At 44.6% G+C, this 20,516-nt stretch overlaps 1 protein-coding gene across 2 annotated transcripts in view; it reads right to left on the minus strand.

Moving 5' to 3' along the window:
- The window catches only part of PRMT8 (protein arginine methyltransferase 8), a 281,239-nt gene that overhangs the window by 92,642 nt on the left and 168,081 nt on the right, over positions 1 to 20,516 (minus strand). For both annotated transcript variants that reach the window (XM_088478992.1, XM_088478991.1), the window contains exon 3: positions 9,887 to 10,042. In XM_088478992.1, the coding sequence (XP_088335118.1) occupies positions 9,887 to 10,042 (156 nt within the window). The remainder of the gene's footprint in view (positions 1 to 9,886; positions 10,043 to 20,516) is intronic.

Consider the following 20,516-nt stretch of genomic DNA (forward strand, 5'->3'; position numbering starts at 1 on the left):
TAATACTTTGTGCTTCGGAACCACATGTTCTGAGTCTGGAGTCTCTATTTATTGTATGACTGCGTACGAAAATTAGCGTCATCCTTAGAGGTTTATAGGAAGGATTTTAGAAGGTACAGGCAGGGGTATATAGAGGTTCATTTTAATATCGTCAGATGGGGGCTCGTCGAGTGAAGTCACTTACCTACTCACACGGCACATACGGCTATCGATATCTCAGCAAAGGGTGGAGTGGCCACATGCAGGGTTTTCCTGCAACCGCTTTGTGCTGAAAAATCGCTATCCGTTTTCATGTAAGCAAAGGAAGCTGACTAGAATCCAGGGACAAGAAAGGAAAAAGTTTGTTTTCCTTTGTTGATAGAACCTAATGTTTAAAAGGGGTGCCGCAGTATTGAATATGCGGCTGAGTCGCAGCTTTGCGCACAGCAAAGACGCACTTTTGCATACGCAGTTAAAAAGTAATTATACAGTTGTGTGGTAGTCGCATTATTGTGTATGCGGCTGGTCGCACAATAGTGTATACGTACTTACGGTTCTACTGCCACGTGTTTAAACAAAGCCGTCGAGGTTTACCTTTTTCAATTGTTATCAATATCTGGATTAACATGTATTTTTCTGTGCAGGAAAAAGTGTGTAACAGTGAATATTTGTTGGACAAAGTTAAGGGTATCGTATGGTCCTTAAGGGCTAGGTGCAAGGGTTAGTCTAGCCGCTCGGTAAGTAGCTTTACCGTTCTATACACAGTAGCAGGTGTACATGTTGTCTTTGTTGTAGAGAGGTGCGTGGGAGCGGCCGACATATAAACTCCCATAGGTGTGGAAGTTGCCTTACTAAATCTTATCTGGGTGTGGAAGTTGCCTTTTTCAAATCTTATCCAGGTGTGTGGGCACCGCTTACTTAAATCGTCCACAGGTAAGTGAAAGTATCTTGATTGTCTTTCACCAGTTTAAATCTTTATTGAAAAGCGTAGGATTTTGTCTCAGAATGAGAGCCATGCAAACAGTAGAGATGTTAGACAATGATGTGCTGCTAATGAAAGCTCCGATTGGATTGGCCCATCGTATTGTGCATACTAAGTACGGTACTTTGCAATAAGGTATTGTGATGTATGGTTTAAAATGACGATGAAGAGTGTTAGATCGTTTCCCAGAATTGGTAGTTTTGATAAGGATGTATTAGATAATGTTCGGGATCACATCAGTTTGATGCGCTCCCCAGAGAAAAAGGTCAAATATTGTGAATGTTTAAAATTGTGGCAGCATGAAGGAGATGCGTGGCTTAAAAATGTGCAAGCGACGCAAACTAGCGTTGCGAGCGCATTGCCAGAATATATATCCGCGACGCTAAATTGCAATACGTGCGAGCCGCAAAATGCCGTGCACGTGCGGCAATGTAGCGTTGTGGAGAGTATTGCCAACAGTTCACGCTCACCTCCCCCACCTTATGTGGATGGAGGTGCAAGTACAGTTACCAAAAATACCCATAAAAATGTAACAAGCAATTTGTACCCTCTCTTAAGCAACCATAAAGAAAATGTTTATGATGTGGATGATGAGCCTATTGTAATGTCTGCCATTTCCCATGCTGTGCAAATGATAGATGCTGCATCACCACAATCACGGGTGGTGCCGCCATCTCCATTGGTAACAGCAAGGGAAGTGTTAACACACTCTGCACCCGTAGAGGAAGTTGTTAATACCATACGTAGCAGCAGCAGATTAAACCCCCAGCCAGGTAACCAGGTCAGAGGTAACAACGCTACCGGTCTGCATCCCATTCGGACGATAACTGTTCCGAATGGAAATGCAGATGCGAACGGTGTAGTGCCCACGAGGGAAGCAGTAATGCATTGTCCCTGGACAAGAGCAGAACTAAATTCCATCATAAATGATTTCCCCGATCCCAAAAAGGAACTAGCCAAATGTCAAAGATTTTTGAGAAATTTGGGTAGTTCTCATGAGCCAACTAATAAAGATTGGCGTGTGGTGTTAAGGTCCTGTCTGCCACGCAATACCGACGTGACAAAATTGATCACAGATTGTGTATTGGATGGTGACGTTCCCTTAACAGACCAAGTAAACCAAGGTTCCCGCATTGTAACTCAATTGGGTGTATATTTTCCAGTAGTAGTTAACTGGAACAAAATTTTCACAATTAAGCAAAAGGAGAGTGAATCTGCAGAGGATTATTGCGATCGGGCTCTGCAGGCTATCACCCAGTACACTGGGAAAGAAGATATTAAAGATAGCACTCACCAGAGGGGAATGTTAGTCACGGTACTCATGGACGGTCTGAGAGACGACTTAAAGACTCGGGCTCAGACCTCACAGCCTGGCTGGAGGGGACTTACAATAGATAACCTCATAGAGTCTGCCATAGAACATGATAAAAATATCACAAAGAAGAGAGAGACCCAGAGCGAAAAACTAATGGCTGTCAGTAATCAAGCTCTGGAAGGAATGACAATAACATCACAGCCAACCGACACACCGGCACCCACACACACACACCTACACCTGAACAATTACACATCCTCACCAATCCCACACCACAGCAAACACATCCTTACCCCACATATCATACACAACCACAGGTCCAATACTCATATCCCCCACAATATCCTTACCCTCCCTATCCTCACCCAATGCCACCACCTTTCCCTCTTGCTCAAATCTCACAACAATCTTTTCATCCACCCCGTTCAAAATTATGTTTTAACTGTCACCAAGTGGGACACGTAAGTAAGTACTGCAAAGTAAAGAACACCACACATGAACACGGGTTTCCCATGGGTTCATAGGTAACCCCAGTATCTTCTCGCAGGCCTTATATGACTGTTTACAATCTTTTCAACCTGCCAATGTATCTGTTCTAATGTAAAATGTGGACGATTTATTGTTGTATTTTAGGTCATGTTTAAATGATATTAAACTGTTGTGCTTTATCTCCCACTCATAGGACACAAGGTTGCTAAGGATAAACGGCAGCCATGCCAGGCTGAGGTCGACTACTCGGAATATTATCCAACCCAGTGGCCCAGACATTATTTAGAGCAGTAGCTATTAATAACAAGATTTAATTGCAGGAACCTGTATGCAGATGCTATATCCCTAGAATTATAAAAAAAAATGATAGGGGGACTTATTTTACAGGTGATGTTCCCAAGAACATGTGTAAGGTGATGGGTAACAACACTAAGATTATCCCAGACTGTCTTTTCCTTTATTTGCCCCCCTTTGAGATACTGTTCAAACAGGTAGCCTCATATGAAAATATGATAATGAGGTTACTGTGCAGGGTCTCACGAAGATGAATGCGAATAACAGAAATTTAAAGTGTTATTAACCAACATATTTAATGCAAGCTGTCATGATGTCAAACCTGGAGAATTTGTTATGATCCAAATTGTTTTTTTTAGCTCAGATTGTTTGACTGATCGGTGGAAAGGTCCGTATCTGACGATACAACATCCTCAAAGGGTGGCCGAGGAAGATACGTGGGTCCATTCCACTCACTATAGGGAGGTTAACCAACCGGTGGAGAAACAAGGCGGAGACAAGGCCGATTACGTGGACCTGTCGATTGCGAGCTTGTGCCGGAAGGATTAAAAAGGTGACGGTGAGATATCTGAGCTAAAGAAAAGTGTAGATCAGTGCTTCCAGCAATGGAGTGGTCTGCTGTGGTCATCCTAGTTCTTTCTTCCAGAAGTTTCTGTCGTGATGATCTGTTTGGAGATACCCAGTTTATGTGATGGGGGACCGATAAAGGAAATGTGAGCTGATGGCGGAGCTGATGGAGTGGAGTCAGGAGGAGTGCAATGCCAATCAGGGGAGTGTCTGACCAATCTTAGTATTGTAATTGTTATGTTATTTGGGAAGAATACTTCCAGAAGTTATGACCCTCACACATGTTGAAATGCTTGGAATACATAAAAACACACCATCACCATATCTTCACACGCAATATGAACACAGAGGCAAGAGAAATATGATACCTGGTGATATGCATAAAGCCACTCAGTTAATTAGTGAGACAACTGGCTTTCAAGTTTTAGTCGCACTGGATCCCACCAGAATTGCTCGGGGTACATTAAAATTTAGATATATTCAGGAACTTGCTAAATTGATAATATCACCGAGATGTACGATGACACATTCAGGTATACAGGGAGAGAATTGCAAGCGTACAAAAAAGAACTGGTGCAACACAGGCTAGTGTTGAATTATTTAACTACTGTTACTGGAGGGTATTGCGTAATGTTAGCCACCCAATTTGGAGTAAAATGTTGCACCTATGTCACCTATGATACCATCGACCCTAAGGAGGTGATAGACCGGAAGATGTTCCTATTGTGTTGAAGTGTGGAAAATTTAAAAATAGAGTAAAACGAAAGAATGAAATTATGATAGTGGCCAGTATGAATACCGAGGTAAATACAGAACTGCATTACAACCCTGAGCTAGGAAATACCATAATTTAATGTATTATATTTAGCCATGCATAAAAATTTATTATTGAAATGTTATTTTTAAAACACCTCAGATAATGTAAATTCTCAATTCCCCTTCAAGACTGCTTTTATAAGACTGGTGCATCCCCACACCTTTCACATGATCTTACAAGATCCGCGGTGTGCGTATAATAGTAGTTTTATGTCCCCAACCAGAGACACATTATTGATGGATTAAGAACCACCTTGAGCCATCCCATAATAACACTAAATAATATATAAATGTAAGCCTAAATTACATTTTAAGATCAGATTGTGATAGCATGTTGTTCGCTATCAAAGGGTGGACTGTCAAAACTGGATTATTGTCTGAGACAAGATCAGTTTAAAATTGAATTGCAGCGACACCATCTTTGCTACTGGCCGCAAGACGCCATTTTGCGAAATGGCCGCCTAAGCGCCATTTTAGATAAACTCACACTTTAGTACATGTGGCGATAATACTATTAGCATCATGCGAATGCATCTGTGACTATCGCCATAGGTTACGGCGATTCACCAAAAGCCCATTTCATTACTTTACATATTATAAAGGATATATATATTTCAGAAATGGCTTTACAGTATGCCAAAATTGATTGCATTAGATGAATAGAGCAAATGGCTACGTGACAACTAGCTTGTGTAGATAAGCTTCCTGGACAGTGTCTGCCCTCACTACAGGTGGTCTGGCTCGAATACACACCTACATTAGCAGGCTTCCTGCAATGACATGATTTCAAAGACTAGAGTGTCATCTTAGGTCTGTCTCTTGTAGCTGGGCTATTTGCATTTCACACAAGAGACTGGGAGAATAAAGAGTTTTTCTTTTGAAGCCTGGGACAGGTGGGGGGGACTGCTGACAGAGTGGGCATGTGGAACTATCTGACTCAGCATGTCACACTGCTAAGATGTTCACTTAGTGAGAGTTAAGTGCACCCTTCCTCATACACACATTAATACGTCTTTATATCAAACCCCGAATACTCACACATTACATATTCACACATAAGGTTTAATAAGCTTTAAAGTATATGATTTAAGTTGGTTCAGTTAGTTTAAATTCTGTGAAATAAAGATATTTGATAACTAAGGTTCTATACATGTTAAGACAGCCGTGTTTGGTTTCGAACTGATGCGTACTTTTTCAACAGAATTCCGGTACTATCGGTGTGGAGATCGCATCATGCATTCCCAACTCATGGACCGCAGAGACTACAAGCAACAAAATGTATATTTTATGAACAACTGTTAGGATGCAGCATGGGGAGGCAGGAGGGAAAAGACCCTCAGTTGTTAGAGGCTGGGCGAGTCTGTTTGAACCAGCCTGTTAAATGCACTGTAACATATGCTTCTCCCCTGGGAACCAATGGCATAAGCAAGAAACTTCTCTATTGTCCTGTCTATTCTGGGGGGGTATAAACATGTGTACTCAAACACTGGGTCTTTAGTCTTCTTGCTGAATGCTGATTGACGGAGGTTTTCTTTCTGAATGCCGGGATCTGGTCCAGAGGCGCATGCGTATATATACTGTACTTGGGTCTGTATAATTCCTTTACGCTAAATTGTACACAGATCATAGCGTGTAACTGACTGTACTTTTACTTGAATATTACTTTGTGCTTATTATACACAGATCATAGCGTGTAACTGACTGTACTTTTACTTGAATAATGCTTTGTGCTTCGGAATCACATGTTCTGAGTCTGGAGTCTCTAATTATTGTATGACTGCATACGCAAATTAGCGTCATCCTTAGAGGTTTATAGGAAGGATTTTAGAAGGTACAGGCAGGGGTATATAGAGGTTCATTTTAATATCATCACACTATACAGATACAGTATATCTGCAGATGATGGTCCTTCATACACACTGAACGGCCATCATCTGTGTCCGAGGCGTGTTCCGGCGGGTGGGGGGCGAGTCCCCCTCCATGCGACTTCTGGTGTGTGTACGGGCGGTCTGGAGACCGCCCGTACACACCTGACGATGGACAGATACGTCTGCAGACATATCTATCCATCGGCTGTGCAGCATTGCCAATGCGATATGTCAGTGAATTACGATGTTCACAGACATATTGCGGTTACACACTGGCTGACGGGCAGCAGATATATTGGCCAATCAATTGATCGGCCAGTGTGTACCCAGCATTTCACTTGCCTTATTCAAACAGCCAATGGTAATGCTGATACCCCTCTTCATTGAGAGTCATCAACAACATCCCTATTGCTCATTATCCTATCTTCATAAAGTCTACTGTAACTATTTTTAGCTGTGAGTAAAACTATTGTTTAAGCTTAAGCTTGATGCCTCATACTATGTAGATATACTAAGCCTTTGAGAGAGAGAAAATACCAACTAATCAGTTTCAAACACAGCCTGTAAACTGACAGTTAGGAGCTGATTGATTGGTACTTTATCTCTCTCCTAGGGCTCTCCAACATTCAATGTATAACATCTAATAATGTATAAAGTGGAACACCAATAACCCATTATAGTGTGCCATTCACCCGCACACAACAATGTTATGCATCAGAATCCAATGTAACACTTGTGCTTCAGTGATATTATCAGCTTCTAGTGAGTTGAAGATATTTTATATGCAGCGGAATACTGGCTTACACTACAAACTGACTAGAGGTGACAGGTACATTTACTACTCATGTATACTGTATTTTATGGCCTTTGGGCCTGATTCAGAGATGGTCACAGGAGTGATTGGTGCCACGTCTTCGGATCTGAGGAGGTACAGTATGTATATGATGCGGATATCATCTTTTGAATTGAAACTCCCCCCTTGTACTTTCTCAGATCTGCTTCATGTGCCCGAAGATTCTGCATCAGATCACCATCGGGAACATCGTCAGACCATCGGACATTCTGTGTAACCTTGGGGTTTCTCAGAATGTCCACCGCATGGCAGGTGCCGAGGGCCAGCGAATCTGTATCAGAAGACGCAGTCGCTTGCTTCAGCTTTCTCTCCCAAAGAGGAGTTGATACATCCCTGTTTTGGGGAACGCACCCCTCCTCCACCCACAAATGTCCGCAGCTTGTCAATCAAGCTGCGGCATACAGCGCACTGCGACCGAAGCCACAGCAACATTTCAGCACATGCGCACTGTCACCCAGCGCATGCACAGCTCAAAAGCATCAGTCAATTGCGACCGAATCAGAACTGAATCAGTCCCTTTGTTTAAAACCTTCCTATTTAACATGTAAATTGTTTATTTGCGCTTAACCAAATGGTCCAGTGGACTTTCATTTACATAATAAATGATTATTTTCTCAGAACATAAACACTTCATGGCCCTAGACCAGATTATTCCAAACTTGGGGCCTGATTCAGAGCCGCTCGTAAGCGGCCGCCCGTTCGTTCCGAGCGATGTTTGCACAACTGCGCATGCGTACGGATCGTAATACGCAGGCGCGAACCAGTCAGTGCGGCCAAAAATCGTTTGTTTGCTAAATAGCGAATGCCTGCTATTTTGAGTGACAGGAGGAGGCGTATGTGGGTGGTAACAGGGGAAGGTGCTTGAAAACGGGGAGTGTAGATCCGAACGCACGAGTGCTTAAAGGTCAAAACGGGCGTTTTATGGGTGTGCATAATTAATACAGCAGCGTCATTGACCACGTCACTGGGTTATTTTATAGTCAGAACGGCTCGCAAGATTGCGGTAGGAAAAACCAACCACAAGAATAGCGAGCAGTTCATACGCTGGTCGATGTACTCTATTAATCTAATAAATAGCGGACATGACGTAGGATGCGAGCGGCCAGGGGGCGTAGTTTTCCAAAAAACGACCTCATGTTTTGTATGCTCGTTCGAGGCGTGAACAGACCGCAAAGAGCGAACGGTTCATTTGAATAGCCACCCCTTTTTTCTGAACGAGCGAGCGCAAATAGCGTCCGGCTCTGAATCAGGCCCTTGGTCCTCAAGGCACCCTAACAGTCCTGGTTTTAAAGATGCCCATGTTTAAGCACAGGTGACTTAATTAGTACCTCAGTCAGTTTGATTACACCATCTGTACACAAGCATGGATATCCTTTAAACCTGAACTGTTAAGCTGGCCACACATCTAAAGACTATCTGTCCAACCAGCCAACTAGTTGATTGGTTGGAATGAAAATCTGGTAAGGAATACAATCAGCAATTTGCTCCCAAACGCCAGAAAATGGACAAAAACTGTTGTTTGAACAAATTGTTTAGATCAAACATTTAACAAACTTGTCTGAACGACCATTTTCATCTGTTTTCTAGCATTTAGGAGCAAATTGCTGATCATCATTTACTCCCATATGTTACCAGATTTTCATTCCAACCAATCAACTAGTTGGCTGGTTGGATGAAAGTTGGTCTAGTGTGTGGCCAGCTTTAGGCTGCCTAGAGGACCGTGTTTTGAAACTCTTCGATAGACAATTTAGAACTGGATGCTATTTGTATTGTACTGCATTTTACTCCCTACCAGAACTGAGAGATGGACACTACATACAGAGCAAACTTTGCCACAAAGGCAGTGCCATAAAGAGTGGGAACAGGCCTGGGCACTGCGGGGGCGTGGCTAAATAGTGGAGGCATGGTCACGTCCCCTACACCAAACAAAAAGGGTCTGCTCAGGTTGGGGCTCATCCAAGATTGGGGGAGGAGGAAGGGGAGGGTGATCAGTGTGATTACCTCCCTCCACACATCACTAAGGCACAGAGAGGAGACTGCTGCCGCTCAGTGGCAGGAACCTCTCTGGACCCTCCGCAGCCCAGTACACAGTAGAAGGTGCTGGGCTGGAAGAGGGGCTGCTGCTGACATGTATTTGGGAAACCAGTCCCTGTCCCTTCCAACACGCATTGCATATTGGGCCTGATTCAGAGCCAGACGCTCTTGAAGAGCGCTCGCTCTGAATCAGGGCGTTTTTTGGGGGGTTTTGTTGCGGCCTCCTGGCTGCTCGCTATGCTGTGGGTTACCACCCACAGCTTTTGCGAGCGGCCAGGTGATGGTCGCGACCATCGGGGCTGGCGACGAGACCCTTGTGGTAGGCCCCTTTGCAAGCCCCAGAGAACTTCCTACTCTAACAGAGCAGGAAGCTCTCCACTGACATCACTGGTGATGTCAGTGGTGCCTCCCACAAATGGCAGGCTTTCCTTTGGGAAAGCCTACATTTGTGTAGCCACCCCCCCTCCCCGCCTACAAAACGGGGCAAGCTGTCGATCAACATCGACAGCCGCCCTATTTTGTAGTGACCCCCGGAGCGAGAGAAATTCTCTCTTACTCTGGGGCTTGCGCATGCGCGTGGCGCGCAGCACCCCACCATCGACCCGCTTGCGAGCGCTATGCGCTCACGAGCGGGTCTGAATCAGGCCCATTGTGCACTGTGCTTAAAGGGAAATTATACAATTACTCACCCCATATACTTTTTTTGCACCGGCCTTTGCTGCGAACATAGAGAGTATTCCGGTACCACTTCCAACATCCAAGACTACTTTGTCCTTAAACACGTGTTTATTGTGAAACATGGAGTTTCTGTAGGTAAGTGTGCGAACTTCATCTTTTAACATTTCCTACACACAGGGAACAAAGAGAAATAAGGTCACAATGGTCAATAGAAATACAGTAATAGTAATATCCATACATGATGTAAACTGGGGAAAAAAATAGCCCCTCAAACCAACACACACACACTTAGAACAAGTAATGTCAGTCAGGATGGCTCTATAAGTAGAATTTGTAAAATCAAATGGTGAAGTAAGTCTGTAGCGCAGCCCCTTCATCAGTGTCATTTCCAATAAAAAAGAGGATATAGAATGTTGTAGCTATGAGACTACAACAAAATGGCTGCCATATTGCTAAGTCTAGTGTTGCCTCTAGTTGTAAACCTTGTGCACTACAGTCTGATTGTCTATTGAAGGGATCAATCATTACAATAGTGGGTATGAGGCTTTAGCTGCAAACAGGAGCTGGAGTGAGCTGCAAAGGGGGACAGTGTGCCCATCAGCAGCTGACCCGGGGCCCTCCAACAAGCCCGGGCGAGCTCTATTCCCCTCTCAGTGCCCAGGCAGCCACACACGCAGAGGACTGGTGATGGAGTGACGGTCACAGTGCAGTCACTTGTGCAGAGACATTGTTCTTCTTTTTTTAGATTCAGTGGCACCCTCCGCTTTTAGGCAGCTGCCTAATGGTAGCTCCAGCCCTGCCCACAACACTCCCACAAGTCAGGGCGGTTACATGCAATCGATCATCGCCACTCACTTCCCATCCCAAAACGCCCAATTTCTCGAAAAGACAGATCCGGCCAAGTTCCATCTGACTCATAATAGGATGGACATATGCAAAGATGCATCAATCAATTGGCCCCTGCGCATGCTCGGTATGCTAAATTTCGCTGCTTGCGTCCATGCACAGAGATCAGTCAGACCCATAGTGTACTCCTGCTTATAAGTTTATTATTATGGATAGAATGCATCTGCCCATGGACTGATTTTAGTAGCATCACAAATGACAGCAGAATGTATCTGAGTTTTTAAACAAGTGAGTGTAAAAAACAAAATGAAGAGACAGATCTGAGATGGTAAAGGGGCTTCAACACTATGAGATTCTGTCTTAATATATACATCATTTAATAATAATAATAATAATGGTACACATTCCCAAACTGCCAGGTTGCGGCAGTTACTCACCTCAGCGCTGACTTCCCCTGTTCTCTACAGCGGTCAGATGCCAGGTGCGGTGGTGAGTGACCCACTGGGTTTTATACCTGGGGTCCGCTAGTACATCTATGTGCTCACTCCATGATTTGGTTTCTGCGGTTAGCATCATGGATGCAGCCATGACAGTCTGTTTTCACCTAACCCTTTACCCAATGGTAGCGCTGGTTGCGGTCAGCTGACAGTGTCCTCCAAAGTTGCCTGTACAATGTTGTTACTTCCAGTGTTAATTTGCTGTTGCAGTGTTCAAGGTTCCAAGCTCCGTTGCTTCTAGTGACTTGTTCCTAGTGTTTTCCACCGTGTGTATACTCAGAACATTTTCTGATTACAAATTATTAAGAGTCAACTTCTGTGCTAGCTCTGTGGCTGAATCCTCAGTGTGTATACTGAGTTCATCATTTAAGTACCATCATGTGATACCATTCTCCTGTGCTGCATCTGAGGCCACAGTGTGTGTACTGAGTTCATCATCCAAGTACCCGCTCATTATACCATCTCCTGTGCCAGCATTACGACTGAAACCACTAAGTGTGTTCTCTGTGAATCACTTCAGTACAATCCTGTAATAATTTCTCTTGTGTTTGCCCTGTGGTAGTGTTCTTCCATTTTTTCCCACTATTGCCAGATACCTGACCAAAGGGCCGCGACCTATCTACTGGGTGCAGTTTAAGCCCAAATCCCACTTGGAGGGGTCACTGGTGAACACCTTCCAGTAGGTTAGACTCCGCGCCTTTGGTCAGGTTTCGCCAACATCCAGTACTGGTGGATGAGGAAGACACTAATCCAGGCCCCTCGCCTCCTGCTCCCTCCTCATCCTGGGTCCACGTCTCCTAATGTCGTGGCGGAGAATCATCTTAGCCAGATCGTAACACAAACCATGTTTAATAAAGAATTGAAAATATTTCAAGCATAACCTTTTTTAGCCTAAATTAAGCATTGATAATAGTTGAAAAACAGTAAATTAATTAATATTGGAGAATAATGGTGATCTCCATTGAAATGTCTATAATTAATATCTATTAAAAGGGATATCTTTTGACACATTAAGGATCAGTTGGAAATCCTTCCCATGTAGTCCGTTCATGGCTACAACAGATCTTAGGTCCAAGGATGCAACCTGCATTGTAAGAAACAGGAAGTTGCAACTTCCTGTAGGCCTCATCCCTGGGCTGAATTATTGGTGTGTACACAATTGTAGTGCCCCCAAGAACAGCATAAACAAATATAAGAGTAACTGGTGGGAAAGGTCAATATGTTCAGTGTCTGCCTGAATGTCTTTATCATTCCGTGTGTTTATCACTGTCATGTCCGTTCTGCCAAGGGGACGGAACAATTATGCGGCCACATCCTTCTTGGCGCAGAGGTCTCCTGACAGGGCGGACCCCTCCTCCCTTACTACTGGACCCCAGCCAATTTATTGGTGGCCCTGGGCCTAGCTAGACACCTTTGCCTGAACCATACTAACAGATCTGCCCAACCAACTGGGAGACGTCGGTTAAACGGCTGCACATGATTGGAGGACTGCAGCCATAGGCCCTGATTCAGAGCCGGACGCCCTGACCAGAGCGCTCGCTCTGAATCAGGGCCCACCTCCATTAAAATGGAGCGTCCTCCTGGACGCTCGTATAGCTGTGGGTCACCACCCACAGCATATACGAGCGTCCAACAAGATGGTCGCGATGGTCTTGACCATCGCGACCATCGGACTTGCGAGTGAAACCCTGTGGTCGGGTTTCTCAACCGCAAGGCCAGGAGTGATTTTGGCTCTATCAGAGCCAAAATCACTCCCACTGACATCAATAGTGATGTCAGTGGGGCCGGCTTCAGACGGTAGGCGTTCCCATAGGAACGCCTCCGTCTGGCAGGCACGCCCCCAGCACGCCCACCAAAGGGGGCGTGCTGTCAATCAACATCGACAGCACGCCCCCTTTGGTGCGAGACCCGGAGCGATGGAAAGTCCTTCGCTCGCCGGGTCTCGCGCATGCGCACGACGGAGCGCCCTCCGTCGTGCGCATGCGCAGTGGGGACCATAGACCCACTTGCGAGTGTACTGCCGCTCGCGAGTGGGTCTGAATGACCCCCATAGTCCGCTAGTCAAGTTGGTAAGGGAAAGTGATTTAAAGAAGGAAAAAAAAAATGAACGACGAACGGCCCCTTTAAAGATTTGAGGTTTATATAACGTGTTGCCTTTAACATTTTAATGGTCAGAAAAGTTCTCAATATTTTTCATTGCTTTCAGTTCTCCATTGAAAAAAACTGGCATCATACAATACTATTAAAACAACAAATTCTGAAGTTAATCAGGCAAAGTAATAATCGTATATCTGCGCTTCCCTCAGACTAAAAATAATTGCAAGCTGACAAGTTGCCAAGTGCAGTGTCAGGTCCGTGCCTGTCTTATGGGTCCATTCCAGAGGCTTCAGTCTCTCCTAACGGCACAAATACAATTTCTGGGCAAACTTCTTTAGAGAACGGCCATTTAAGGCAAATTGATTTTTCCATATAAAATAAAGACTTAATCAAATGGTTATTTAATCAGTATCTGAAAAATATATCCAAGTGAGGGAAATGCAATTCTCCTGATTAAAAAGCTTCATAAAGGAAACATTGCTGCAGTGGGTAATGAATAAAGCAGCATAGGTCTTTTGGCATAAGTAATTAGATAGACATTATCTATATTAGTCTGGCTTGCAGAAACACTCTGTACATTGGCTTTTCAATCCCATTTGCAGCTAGCTGCTTTATAGCTTTAATTGAGGAGATACATTAGACGAGGGCATAGTCAAGTTAATCACTCACCAGGGCAGCACAGTCGGTGCAGTGGTTAGCGTTACTGCCTCACAGCACTGAGGTCATGGGTTCGTTTCCCACAATGGCCCTACCTGTGCGGAGTTTGTATATTCTCCCTGTGCTTGCGTGGGTTTCCTCCCACACTCCAAAAATATATACTGGTAGGTTAATAAAGCCATTTATTATTTATTTATATAGCGCACACATATTCCACAGTGCTTTACAGAGATATTTGGCCATTCACATCAGGCCCTGACCCAGTGGAGTGTACACTCTATATTCCCTATCACATGCGCACACACATACACACTAGGGTTAATTTGTGTTGGGAGCCAATCAGGGCCGGACTGGGACTAAAAATAGGCCCTGGCATTTAAAGAACACAGAGGCCCACCTTGGCGTCAGCATCTGGCCCCAGGCGTAGACTCCTCCCCTTACTATACTTTTATAAATAAATATAATTAATAACATCATTAATAATTAACAACATACAAGTATAATACATACAACAGAGCTCATCCTGCAGGGGATTCATACATGTGCCATAGTCAGACATTTTGTATTTGTTTGGTTGTTAGGTAAAGCTGGCACTTCATTGGTATAGGTCACACACAAGGATAAGGAAAGGCATTTTCCCAATTGACCAAGCCCTAGTTTAGCAGTTGTAGAGGATTAGATAGTGATCATTGTAGGATTTTTTTAGGGCAAGGGAGCTGAACACGGAGGAGGTCACACCAGTGCCACCAAAGTAAAGCCGAAAGTACATATTTGGTGCTCTGTGTACATAAAGAGCATTGGTTCCCACCTCCACACCTCAAGGAGGAAAAGAGCGTGCCGTAAGCGCGTGTCGAAAAACAAAACGGGGTGTAGTCTCGTTGGGAAAGGGCGTGAGCACACGATAGTACCCCCAATTTCAAATTATGCCACACAGTAATGCCCCTTAAGGCACACATCCACTAGACGATTAAATGATAACGATATCAATAATCGTTCAATAATCGTTTGCACATCGTTTAAAAAATGGCTAAAACGACCAGCGATACCCGCTCCCGCTGGTCGTTTAAACATCTATCATCGGCATATATGTTGTACAACCTGACGATAACGTCAGGTTCATAGTGTTTGCAGATGATTGATTGTGCCTACACTGAACGTCTGCTCATTTAGTGTAGGTACATCACAGAATGACAAACTACAATGTCGTAGCCGTGCAGTCGTTTTCATGTCTTTAGGTGGATGTGTGCTTTTAATCACATTTCACTGCACAGTAGTGTCCCTTACACTATATTATGCCACACACCCTGTAATGGCCCTTACACATTATACCATACACCATAATGGCCATTACACACACAGGTTGGTCCCAGCAGGGCTGCCAAGACACTCAGCAGGCGCAGGTATGGTGGGAGTGCATGACTACATGGGAGGGCATGGCAACTCTCTCTCATTTACAACATGATTATAGTGTGAGCTGCTGTAAAGCAGAGGTGTGAGTTGAGTTGTGTGTGGTTGCTGCATATTGGAGACATTGGTTACACCTCTCCTGTACTCCCATGCCCCTAAAGAGACTTGGGTACTTTGTACCCATCCTTCTGGGTCCCGGTTCCAACTCATCGCCAGAACTTTTGTTACCTTGACAGTTTGCCACCTTGTGTCATGACCATTACGTAGGTAGGGCGACCAAGGGTAAAATATCGACTGGTCGGGCATGCCAGATCGTCCAGCCTGCCCTTCCGATGTGATATTCTGTCATTTATTTATTGTATTATATCACATAGAGATAAACAGAGACTTCACATCAACATTTCAGTCCGGTACACGGACCTTTGGCAAGATAACAACATAAGTGGACCAAACACACTATATACCCCCATATTATGTGGTTATCTTGACAAAGGTCCACGTACCAGACTGAAATGTTGATGTGAAGCCGAGCATGTGCTGCCCTAACGAACACTAGAGCCCATTACATTGCGGCCATTTTGGGAGGGATTTTTGGCTGGGCATCTCAGTAGCCAGACCGGCCCATCTTGGCATCGGCCCTTCTGGCATTTGCCAGAACTGCCAGATGGCCAGTCCGGCCCTGGAGCCAATTAACCTACCAGTATATTTTTGGAGTGTGGGAGGAAACCCACACAAGAACAGAGAGAATATACAAACTCCGCACAGGTAGGGTCGTGGTGGGAATCAAACCTATGACCATTTTAGGAAAAACATTCAGTGAAGGAAAATGCTTTTCTCCAATGGTCCAATCAAAACAATTGTCTAAAGAATTTAGAGAGCGAGTGCTTGTCTGAAATTCAAATCTCTAGCATTAGGACCAAGGAAGTATCTCTCACACTTCCATTTAAATTATTCACTCAATGACTTTGAATAAGTAAAAAGCCAATTTAATAACTTTTATCACAATCTCCTAATGTAATTCATGTAATAGCTTATACACAAATTCAGCAATATTGAATAAGATATTGTTCTCCTAATAGGCTACTACACAGTTATTTGCATATAATATGCTAATCTAGATATCACTTTAAGTGTAGTTTAATTCAACAAAGGTATTAAATGATTTCTTTGAGGCATTAGTGATTTCATTGCTAAAAATTACAGCAAAAAAAAGGAGCAATTCCATTTTTTTAATATTGTGTCTTTTAGTCAGAGAGACAGAGGACCTCATTCAGAGTCGGTCGTAAGCGGCCGCTCGGTCGTACCCAGCGATGTTCGCAAAACAGCGCATGCGTAAGTTTCGCAATTCGCGTGCGCAAACTAGCTGTTGCGATCGGAAATTGCTCTCTCCTTCAACTTGGCCAGGTCGTTAGTTTGAGTGACAGGATGAGGCGTTTGTGGGTGGTAACAGGGGAAGGTGCTTGTGAACGGGGGAGTGGAGATCCGAACGCAGGCGTGCCTGACTATGCAAACGGCGTTTTATGGGAGTGCATAATTAACTAAGTAGTGTCATGGCACATGTGACATGGGAGGTTTTTACATTGACTTGATCGTAGAGGGTATGGTCAACCTTAAGGTCTACGACCAGCTCCGATAGTTCCCGACGATTAATCCTTATATGCCCGGAGATGACGTGTAATGGGAACGAGTAGGGGGCGTGTTTTTTGTCTTGCGGCCGCATCCTCCCCTCGCTCATCTAGCTAACGATCTCATCTTAACGACGCAACTTGCAAGCGCTTCATTTGCATATCCGGCCCCTTTTCCCTTATGACCAAGCGGCCACAACGACCGACTCTGAATGAGGTCCAGATTCCCTGCAGATCTAGTCTTTAGTACAGGGCTCATTTTGAGTCATATAAAACATTTTTTTTTGTGTGTGTGTGTAAGATACACCTTACAGTATATGCAGGGCCGGATTAACAATGGGGCGGGTGGAGCTGCAGCTCCAGGCCCACCCATGAAAATAGGCCCGCACTATCAAGGAGAATCTGCTGGAGACAGTCACAGGAACAACTTTTTTACCTGTCAGATCTAATGGCCGTCCGAAGTCCTGCCCTTTTGAACTGCACTCCCAACAGCAACTTCCTGTCCACACCCCCCTCCCCCTCCTGCCCACCCTGGAGAACCTCCAGTCCACCTTACATATATAAACTGAAAGAGCGGCGCAGTGGAAGGCTTCGCTTCACAAGCCCTCCCTGCGCCGCGTAGTGTGCCTTAGCTCCTCCTCTATGCCATGTGACATCACGCCATGTGACGTCACATAGCCGCCGCCACGCCGGGGCTCTTATAGTGGCTGCAGCCATTGACATAATTGTGGACTAAGGAGGAGACGCACCTGACACCAACAGCACCTGACCTGATCTTCCTATCAGTTCCAGTGGGGAGAAGAGCCGTGAAAGATGTACGCCTGTAGTAGGAGCCGAGGCAGAAGAACAGACAAGAAAGAAGAAGGTAAGTGAACTATAGGGGAATGGGGGGGTGGAGAGAGGGGTGAAGGGGAAGAACACCATAATGGATACAGAGAGAGGGCATAATAAAGTACACAGAATGGGATGGCATATACTAATGGACACATAGGGGGGAGGACAAAATAATGCACACAGATGGGGTGGCATAATAATGGACACAGGGGGGGACATAATTATGGACACAGGGGGATGGAATTTACTAATGGACACAGGGGGCATAATAATGGAGACAGGGAGGGGAGACACAATAATGGACACAGAGGGGGAGACATAATAATGGACACAGGGGGCATAATAATGGACACAGGGGGGGACATACTAAGGGACACATAGGGGGTAGGACATAATAATGCACACAGACGGGTGGACATAATAACAGACACAGAGGGGGGGCATAATAGATACAGAAGGGGGATGGCACATTCTAATAGACACAGAGTGGGAGCATAATAAAGAACACAGAGGGAGGGGGGAGTAATAATGGACACAGGGTTGGGAACATAATAATGGACACAGAGAGAAGGACATAATAATGGACACAGTGGGGGGGGCACAATAATGGTCACAAAGAGGGGGACATAATAATGGACACAAAGAGGGGGACATAATAATGGACACAGAGGGGGGACATAATAATGGACACAAAGAGGGGGACATAATAATGGACACAGAGGGGGACATAATAATGGACACAAAGAGGGGGACATAATAATGGACACAAAGAGGGGGACATAATAATGGACACAAAGAGGGGGACATAATAATGGACACAAAGAGGGGGACAAAATAATGGACACAGAGGGGGACATAATAATGGACACAGAGGGGGACATAATAATGGACACAGAGGGGGACATAATAATGGACACAGAGGGGGACATAACAATGGACACAGAGAGGGGGACATACTAATGGACACAGAGGGGGACATAATAATGGACACAGAGGGGGACATAATAATGGACACAGAGGGGGACATAATAATGGACACAGAGGGGGACATAACAATGGACACAGAGAGGGGGACATACTAATGGACATGGGGCATAATAATAGACACAGGAGGGAGAGAGAACATAATAATGGACACACAGGAGGGAAAGGGGGACGCAATGCAGAACAAACAAATGAGGGGGTAGCACAACACAGAACATACAGATGAGGGGGTAGCACAACACAGAACATACAGATGAGGGGGGCAAACAATACAGGACATACAGACCTAGAGTGGCACAATCAGACATATCAAAGGATGGAGGACAACATAAAGAAAAACATGTAAGATGGAAAGAATAATCTAAATATAATGTATATTATGACTGCAATAGTAATATTAGAATAAAGGCTAATATATTTAAATAGGTAGCCTTTACACTAACATTATTATTACAATCATAATATATAGTCTGTTTACCTGTGTATATACAGTATGTATATACTGTATTTGTGCCATTTTTTCCTTTGCATTTTGTGTACCCCCTCTAAAACAGGCTACCCCTGTGTCCCAGGCCAGTGATAGAAAGACAGCAACAGAGAAGCTTCTGCGTAATGCATCCAACGGGAGGAGAAGCAAATAACAACGGGTCACTGAGAGGACAATTTCATTTAAGATATTAAAAATGTTATAAAATTTTCTATTGGTGTTTTTCTTTTTATGTCAGATTTTGAAAACGTTTTTTGTGTGTCTGTTATGTGGTCAGGGAATGATATGAGTGAGGGGTATTTGTGTGTCTGTATGTGGTCAGGCCATGATGTGAGTGAGGGGTATTTGTGTGTCTGTATGTGGTCAGGGCATGATGTGAGTGAGGGGTATTTGTGTGTCTGTATGTGGTCAGGGCATGATGTGAGTTAGGGGTATTTGTGTGTCTGTTATGTGGTCAGGCCATGATGTTAGTGAGGGGTATTTGTGTGTCTGTTATGTGGTCAGGGCATGATGTGAGTGTGGGGTATTTGTGTGTCTGTATGTGGTCAGGCCATGATGTGAGTATGGGGTATTTGTGTGTCTGTATGTGGTAAGGCCATGATGTGAGTGTGGGGTATTTGTGTGTCTATTATGTGGTCAGGGTATGATGTGAGTGTGGGGAATTTGTGTGTCTGTTATGTGGTCAGGGCATGATGAGAGTGAGGGGTATTTGTGTGTCTGTTATGTGGTCAGGGAATGATGTGAGTGAGTGGTATTTGTGTGTCTGTTATTTGGTCAGGGCATGATGTGAGTGAGGGGTATTTGTGCATCTGTTATGTGGCCAGGCCATGATGTGAGTGAGAGTTATTTGTGTATCTGTATGTGGTCAGGCCATGATGTGAGTGAGGGGTATTTGTGCATCTGTTAATTGGTCAGGCCATGATGTGAGTGAGGGGTATTTGTGCATCTGTTATGTGGTCAGGCCATGATGTGAGTGAGAGGTATTTGTGTATCTGTATGTGGTCAGGGCATGATGTGAGTGAGGGTATGTGTGTGTCTGTTATGTGGTCAGGCCATGATGTGAGTGAGAGGTATTTGTGTGTCTGTTATGTGGTCAGGCCATGATGTGTGTGAGGGGTATTTGTGTGTCTGTATGTGGTCAGGCCATGATGTGAGTGAGGGGTATTTGTGCATCTGTTATGTGGTCAGGCCATGATGTCAGTGACGG

Source organism: Taudactylus pleione, unplaced genomic scaffold, assembly GCF_031769625.1.
Source record: "Taudactylus pleione unplaced genomic scaffold, aTauple2 ptg000225l, whole genome shotgun sequence".
Lineage (NCBI taxonomy): Eukaryota > Metazoa > Chordata > Amphibia > Anura > Myobatrachidae > Taudactylus > Taudactylus pleione.